General features: G+C 37.1%; 1 protein-coding gene across 3 annotated transcripts; it reads left to right on the forward strand.

Moving 5' to 3' along the window:
- The first annotated feature begins 310 nt into the window (after positions 1-310).
- LOC137734095 (protein ENHANCED DISEASE RESISTANCE 2-like) lies at positions 311-7,647 on the forward strand. 3 transcript variants are annotated; one of them, XM_068473373.1, is made up of 22 exons: positions 311-798; positions 1,106-1,121; positions 1,219-1,293; positions 1,410-1,463; positions 1,545-1,610; positions 1,690-1,751; positions 2,172-2,302; positions 2,379-2,425; positions 2,511-2,611; positions 2,731-2,826; positions 2,901-2,965; positions 3,059-3,130; positions 3,379-3,525; positions 3,623-3,936; positions 4,096-4,159; positions 4,263-4,435; positions 6,237-6,338; positions 6,460-6,510; positions 6,598-6,741; positions 6,902-6,997; positions 7,124-7,225; positions 7,308-7,647. In XM_068473373.1, the coding sequence occupies exons 1-22, from the start codon at positions 662-664 to the stop codon at positions 7,398-7,400; spliced, it is 2,208 nt and encodes a 735-aa protein (XP_068329474.1). In that variant the 5' UTR covers positions 311-661; the 3' UTR covers positions 7,401-7,647. The 3 variants fall into 3 exon arrangements, with proteins under 3 accessions (XP_068329474.1, XP_068329473.1, XP_068329475.1); XM_068473372.1 differs by lacking the exon at positions 1,106-1,121; XM_068473374.1 differs by lacking the exon at positions 1,106-1,121 and having other exon boundaries at positions 2,187-2,302.

Below are 7,647 nucleotides of genomic sequence, written 5' to 3' on the forward strand. Positions count from 1 at the left end.
TTTAGAAGGTACTATATATATTTGTCCTTTTGGGAATATAATATACATTTTATATTCGTTTGAAGATGCATAATATGCAATTATTTTGTAAGCAAATCATAAAATTCAGAAAATTTAAATTTTCCATGGAGGAAGAATAATATTTTCAAATTATGTAAGAGGATGGAGAGAAATAATATATTTTATTTTATTTTTTCCCAAAAAATAAAAATAAAAACAAAACAAAGAAATAGGGGTAAAACAGTAATCTCATAACCAAACTCTGAATCGTATAAAGTATAAATACCCCAAAGTCAGTTGTTCTCAAACCGGGAGAGGAGAAACAGAGAAGGAAATATACAGAAAAGAAAGAAAAAAGTGGCACGAAAGGCAAGCGCAGAGCATTGCTCTGAGAATTCAGCTCTGAAATTTCTGTATTGATTCTCTGATTCCCTTTGCTGGGATCAGAGGTTCATCTTTCCTGCCCCACTGGGCACATTCCCTTTTTTTTTTTTTTTTTTTTTCGGATTCTACTGGTTCTGGCATTACAAATTTGATTAAGGAGGAAACAAAAAAAATTCACGCAATTTTGATAAGCGAAAAGCCGCTTCCGACGAAAAGTGATTTTGGGAAATCAAAAGCGCGCGTCTTGTGATTTCTGCTCAAATGGGTATCTCACAGAATGATGGTAAAATGGAAGGTTGGCTTTATATCATCGGCTCCAATCGATTTGGGCTGCAATACTTTCGCAAAAGGTACTTTATTCTGGAGGATAATTGCCTCAGGAGCTTCAAAGCCAAACCTTCTTCGGACTCGGAGGTACAGTTCTTTTGTTCTTCTTCGTCTCATTGTGCTTTTTGTTCTTCTCTGGCCTGTCTTTGAAAAGTTCTAAGTTGAAGTGAAAACCATGTTGCAGAATCATTGTTGTCTTTGTTTGTGTTGCTATGACATGTGTTGCCTATGACATGTGATGATAGTGTATGTGCGGTGAAAATTCGTTGATGTGGAATTCCATGTCCCATTGATTTTTGGTTTTGTGCAGATGTAATATGTGGTTTGATAATTTGATTTGATGGTTTTGTGCCGATCTGGAATTCATTTTTTTTCCTTACATGCTCGATGACAGTGACATCTTACCTCCGGTGACGCTTTTCAGCATTCCTTAATTTTGCAATTTCAGCAAGGGTTTTGTTGGTACAAAATCAGTAGAAATGCTCACTGAAAACTTTCCTTGATCAGGAACCAGTTACAAGTGCGGTAATAGATAGCTGCATTCGGGCTACGGATAATGGAAGGGCAAGCATTCATAGAAAAGTATGGACCTTAGTACCCTATGATTTTCAGAGATTCTGGATAAATTATTGTTGCAATGTGACAGATACATTTGTTTAACTCAGCATTAAATATCTAATGATTTGGGCAACCTGCAGGGCTTCTTTGTTTTCACGCTCTACAATACTTCCAATAACAACGATAGGCTCAAGGTAGGGTGTATTCCAAGTCATACATCATTACTTGGATTTTTCGTTGTATTGATAAGTAATTGAAATTTGAACTTTTGATAGTTGGGAGCAAGTAGTTCAGAAGAAGCAGCAAAATGGATTCGTTCGTGGCAGGATGCAGCATTAAAGGTTTCATGCTGCGAAGTCACTCCATTGGTATAGTAGTTATATTTTCATGATATGTATAATAAGTTTTATATATTTTCAGGTGTGTCCGAATACAGCACAGGATTTTGTGGCTCGTTCCAAGAGAAGATGGCCATCTTTGAGGTATATATTGGTTGCACCTTGGACACATTTCATCTCACAGTTACTAACTTATATTCCTGTACAAATTCATTGTAACAATTATACACGCCTGTGCGGTTATAACTTTTTTTCAGGATTGAATATCTCGGTCTTAAAAGCTACAATAAAATCGCTTGAACTATATTCTATCTGCAAACCTGAACTATATTCTGTTCTGAATTGATTGAACTACTGTGCATTTTTACATGTCACATAGGTTGTAGGAATCTCCAAGTGTTTTACTTATAAAGAAAGAAAAACAATATTAATTGGAGGTAGTAGTGAGTACAATTAACATGTTCTTTTAGATTTGAAGAAGTCGGCTGAACTTTTTTGTATAACTCTGTATCACTTTGCAAATCTACAGTCACAGTTCTTTTCATACTTTAATTGTTTTGACAGAATGGGTGGTTCCAGGAGGACAGAATGCAAAGACTCCGTTGACCGGACTTTTAGCTCATTGATGCACACAGAAAGAATGACATCTGATGTTATTGCTCCCTCACCATGGAAAATTTTTGGTTGTCAGAATGGTAAGACTTCATTTTCTTATCTGCATTGCAAGTGACTGAATGTTTATGTGTGAAAAGTTCATCTCTTCTGCTGCAGGACTACGGTTTTTCAAAGAAGCAAAAGATTGGAATTCCTGTGGAAGGGTGAGCTTCTCTTTTGATATACAAATTCTTGATTTTTGTACTTTTTTGTCTACTTTTCTTACCTCAATGACGTCCATAACTTCAGCACTGGGATGATCATCCGGCTATAATGGCAGTAGGAGTAGTTGATGGAACTTCGGAGGCCATTTTCCGGACTCTTTTATCTCTTGGCCCCTCAAGATCAGAGTAAGATCACTGACATGTATTTCAACATTTTTATACAGTGGAGTTTCTGATGACATTGTATTGGTTTATATAATTATATAAATAAAAATATGCTGTTATTCAAACCAAGTGTCTTGCAGATGGGATTTCTGTTACTACCGGGGTAGCGTGGTTGAGAGCCTTGATGGTCATACAGATATTATTCACCAGCAGTTATACATTGATTGGCTACCTTGGTTAGATTTCAAACCGTGTTAAAGAGAGTTATATAAAATATATATGCTGTTATATGACACATCATGGTTTACAGGGGGATGAAACGAAGAGATCTACTGATGCGTCGCTATTGGAGAAGGGAGGATGATGGAACATATGGTAATGAAATTCTTCAAAAATCTAAACCATAACATGAAGCTATGGAGCCACTTTATAGCTGCCCCTGACCTTCTGTATCTGGTTTTGTCACAGTAATCCTCTACCATTCTGCGTCTCACAAGAAATGTCCACCAAAAAGAGGCTATGTCCGTGCTTGCCTTAAAAGTAATGTATGCTTTGAGCTAGAGATACTTATTGACTTACATATATGGCTTGATATTTGCAAAATGCTCTTCTGTTTTCCGTATCATGAACTATTTTCAACTGCTAAATAAATGTCAACACAGCATACATGATTGTTCTTCTTTTCTTCCTTCCTTTATTCCATTCATCTGCAACTCAATTGTTCTTTTTTAGGTTTACTTTTCATCCTAGATAACTTCTATATGAATATTATTTCTGTAAAAATGCAGGTGGAGGATATGTTATAACTCCTGTGAACGAAGGGAAACAATCACTTGTGAGACACATGCTTGCTATTGATTGGAAATTCTGGAAATCATATCTAAATCCGTCATCAGCAAGATGCATTACCATCCGTATGCTTGAGATAGTTGCTGGTACCCTTCCATTCTTTGTTTAGGATTGCATTTTTTGTTCCCTCTCCATTTTCAGGTTCTTGTCGATGCAAACCTTCATTGTTTCCATAATTCGCAGCATTAAGAGAGCTGTTCAGAGCAAAAGCTGGAACTAGCTCCCCTGAATTCTCATCCGGAGACATGTCAGGAGAGATCAGATTATCTCAAAGTGGACAGCAGAATATCAGGACCGAGGTTCAGCACCCTGGAGAAGTCAAAGAGATGGAGGAGGGTGTTCTCATGGAAGATGAGGTGGAAAAACCAGAAGGTCGCACAAGTTTGAAGGGGCTGCACGATGCTGCAGACGAGTTCTTTGATGTTCCAGAACCAACAGAGTATGACCAGTTCGAGAACGAGTGGCCTTCAGATATGAGCATGGAACAGAACCCCACGGTAACTTCACTGATCACCAAGACTATCTCTTAGATATCCAAATTTTCGGCCTCAATATTCGCTTCCAATTGCTCCTGTCAAGTTTTATATTCTGTCATGCACACTGTTGCAATACAATCTATTATCTTCTGACCATGTGTGTCAACACTGGATCTGCAGAGTATACAACATCCCAAATTGTCATCAGCTGCCGTTCTCGTGAAGAGATTGCATGAACTTAGAGGTCAGTTTGTTTCATCAGCATAAGTTGCTCTGGATGGATGGGGATGTCTAGTGTATTCGGTTGTATTTTGATTATTTTGGCCTAAAATTTCTTAACACTGCAGTTCAAAAGAAGGGTTGTATGGACTTACAAGAGGTGTCCAAGGAAAATAATGTATGCCCTTATGGGGAAACCCTTCAAAAGGATCCAAGTTGTGCTCTACCTTGCAGCTGGGGATCAGCCGATCCTTCTTCATTTTTGATACGCGGGCCAAATTATTTACAACATCGTCAGAAGGTAACTATTTATTTTTTCAGTTAGGCTATGTTTTAGAAGCCAAAGAATCTGAAATACAACAAGATTCCTTGAAAGTTCTAGATTATGTGTAGTAATTTTGACTTGCATAGAACCTGTTGTAAATTGTAATTCAATTACTACACACCAACCAAATTTGATGAAGCATAATTTGACTGCAAACCTGATCTACTCTGTTAGATGGGGTAAATAATATATAAGAGTTGATTAAGATGGTCTTATTGAACGATGCGTTGAGCATCTTACCATTAAGAGGTTAAGGAAATGCAGATATGAAGAAGAAACTCAGATTATGTACCATGTGATGCTTGATTTTCCAAGTAGAAGTGAACTTTTTCAAAAACACATGATGTGGTTCGAACGAGTGTTAGTATTGTGGTCAATCTTCAATTGCAAAAGGATGGTGGAAAAAGTTTTAGGCACCTCTGTAAAAGGTAAGATATACACGTAGCTCTGCTGGCCGGAACAATATCATAGTTTCCTCTCAACTGAGAAAATTTGGAAGAGAGTAATCATGCAAAGACTCCGCTGGAATTGGAAAACAAGAATTTCTGAGAAGTTGGTTAAAAGTTGGTTAAGTTTATTACAGGACAGTTTATTAGGGAAGTAGAAGTGACCATTCTGATCGATGTATTAAGAGGAAGGAGGGGGGAAGGGGGGGGGGGGGGGGGGGGGGGGGGGGGGGTGGGAGATGGGCACGAGGTGTGAGGTTTGAGGCGAAACCTCACGGAACCTAAAATTTTAATACATATTAATATATAATTATATTTATAACAATATAATACTTTGTAAAAACAAATTTAACTATAACTAAATCAAAGATAATATCATCTTCTTTATTACTAGGTCTAGTTGTACTTGGAAACTATGTCATATAGTCTCAAAATGTTATAATTATTTATTTTATTGTAAGGAATTATAGAGAACTTCAAGGAAAATAAGGATGAATGATCACAATTATAGGAAAATTTCAAGCAAAATAAAGGTTAAATGTTGCAATTATAAGTAATTTAAAAGGAAATAAAGGCCGAGTAAAGCAGTTATAGGGTATTTAAAATGATATAAAACAATAATTATGGGAATTTAAAGGAAAATAAAGGGTTGAGTGGAGTATTAATAGGGTATTTAAATGAAATAAATGGGGTGGAGTATTTATAGGGTATTTAAAATGAAATAAAGACTAAGTGGAGCAATTATTATGGAAATTTATGGGATTTGGAGAGAGAAGGTATCTCCTTCTTCGGTGAAATTAAAACGGCAGAATACATTTCAGAGAGCCTGGATTTTGAAGTAAAAAACGCCCAGATGAACGCCTCAGACGCCCTGAGGCGCGCCTCTACCGCCTAGACGCGCTCTGCTGAAGCCCTCCGCCCACTCCCTCAAAACAAAGGCGGGAACACTGACGCCCAGCCTTAGAGGCGGCCTAGGCGAGCCTTTTAAAACAATGATTCTGATGTAAAAAGTAAATGAAAGGCATGCACATTCTTGCTAGTTCATGCCTTGATCTTGATAATTAAGTGAACGCAGATTCCCCGGATGGAGTTAATAGCAAAACAGATACAGAATACGATTTGCATAACCTACTCCAAATAGATGGGATAAATCAGTGGTAATGTCATATACTGATTTTGCTGGTGCTGATGCTCTAGTTAGGACATGTCTTGAAATATTGTTTTCGGATCCTTTTCTTTCAAAGATCAAAGAGCCAATTTATCTATTCCGAAAGTGAACTTGGTGTTAGCTTTCTTTAATTTATGAACTGAGTAATTTTTCTTTGTGACAGATCAAGGCAAAAAGCACCTTGATGCAACTGGTTGGTGTAGATTGGCTAAGATCTGACAAGCGAGAAGATCATATTAGCAGCCGTTATGGTAGTATTGTTCAGGTCCGATCCATCAATTCTTCTAGTACCTTTTATTTTTTATACATGAACTTTTCGGCAACCTGATTCCACATACCTGCATATAAAGTACTAATTATACAAGCTATTGGATGGATGCATGCAGAAATATGCAGAACGAGGTGGATCAGAGTTTTTCTTTATTGTTAATATACAAGTAAGTTTTGATTCGAGTTTCATAAAGTAATAGCACTGCAATCATCATCAAGTAGGAGATAACTCAATACACATTTTGATAAATCAGATACCCGGAACAACCATGCATACCTTGGCGTTTTATTACATGATGAAAACTCCTCTGGAGGAAACTCCTTCGCTACATGACTTTGTCAATGGAGATGATTCCTATAGGAACTCGAGATTTAAGCTAATACCATACATTTCTAAGGTCAGTACCTCAAGAACATTATATTCGTATAACACGTATATCTTTCATATTCAACTGTTTAACCATACATTTCTAAGGTCAGTACCTCAAGAACATATATTCGTATAACACTTATATTTTTCATATTTAACCGTTTACTTTGGTCTATTTGTTTTCTTAGGGATCATGGATAGTCAAGCAGAGTGTAGGGAAGAAAGCCTGCTTGGTAGGGCAACGGCTCGAAGTGCATTATTTCCGTGGGATGAACTATCTTGAGGTAAGTTACCACTTTACCAAACCCTTTATCGTGTTAAGTGACAGTTGAATATGCTAATGACATTTCAGATTAAGGCCGAATCATGGCATTTTATCTAATTCTAACTTATGAGATTTCTGATACCAGCTTGAGATCAATGTCGGGTCTTCAACAGTGGCAAGGGGGGTGGCAAGTCTTGTTCTAGGCTACCTCAACAATTTGGTCATAGAAATGGCATTTCTGATAGAGGTAAACGACGTTCTCAAAATTTCACTGTACCTTGTGATACAAGCTACCGTGAGTGATTCCTAAGTAAGAAAAAATTTTGCAGGCCAACACTGAAGAAGAACTGCCGGAAGTACTTCTTGGAACATGTAGACTTAACCAACTGGATGCATCGAAATCAGTTCTTGTAAAACCGTGATTTTCTTCACCCAGAAAATCTACATAAATCAAATCCTTACGAGGAAGGTGGCCAAAATATGAACTCCCAGCAAGTAAAAAAAAATGGAAAAAAAATTATGTAAAAAGAGAGGTGCACCATGTTCTTGAAATGATATAATTTTTTAGGACTAGTCGTGTGGAGCTTGATCCGTTGTGGTGTGATTGAATTGTTATCCAACTCAAAAAAAGAAAATCCAGCCCATCACAGAAGGCAAATTGTAGTTTTT

This window comes from Pyrus communis, chromosome 5 (assembly GCF_963583255.1).
Source record: "Pyrus communis chromosome 5, drPyrComm1.1, whole genome shotgun sequence".
Classification (NCBI taxonomy): domain Eukaryota; kingdom Viridiplantae; phylum Streptophyta; class Magnoliopsida; order Rosales; family Rosaceae; genus Pyrus; species Pyrus communis.

Excerpts from the sequence above, each read along its gene's own strand:
- LOC137734095 (XM_068473373.1), top strand. The coding sequence starts at position 662 with ATGATGGTAAAATGGAAGGTTGGCTTTATATCATCGGCTCCAATCGAT. Across the intron at positions 6,998-7,123 it reads GTGGGATGAACTATCTTGAG|CTTGAGATCAATGTCGGGTC; the intron begins GTAAGTTACCAC and ends TTCTGATACCAG. Across the intron at positions 7,226-7,307 it reads AAATGGCATTTCTGATAGAG|GCCAACACTGAAGAAGAACT; the intron begins GTAAACGACGTT and ends AAAATTTTGCAG.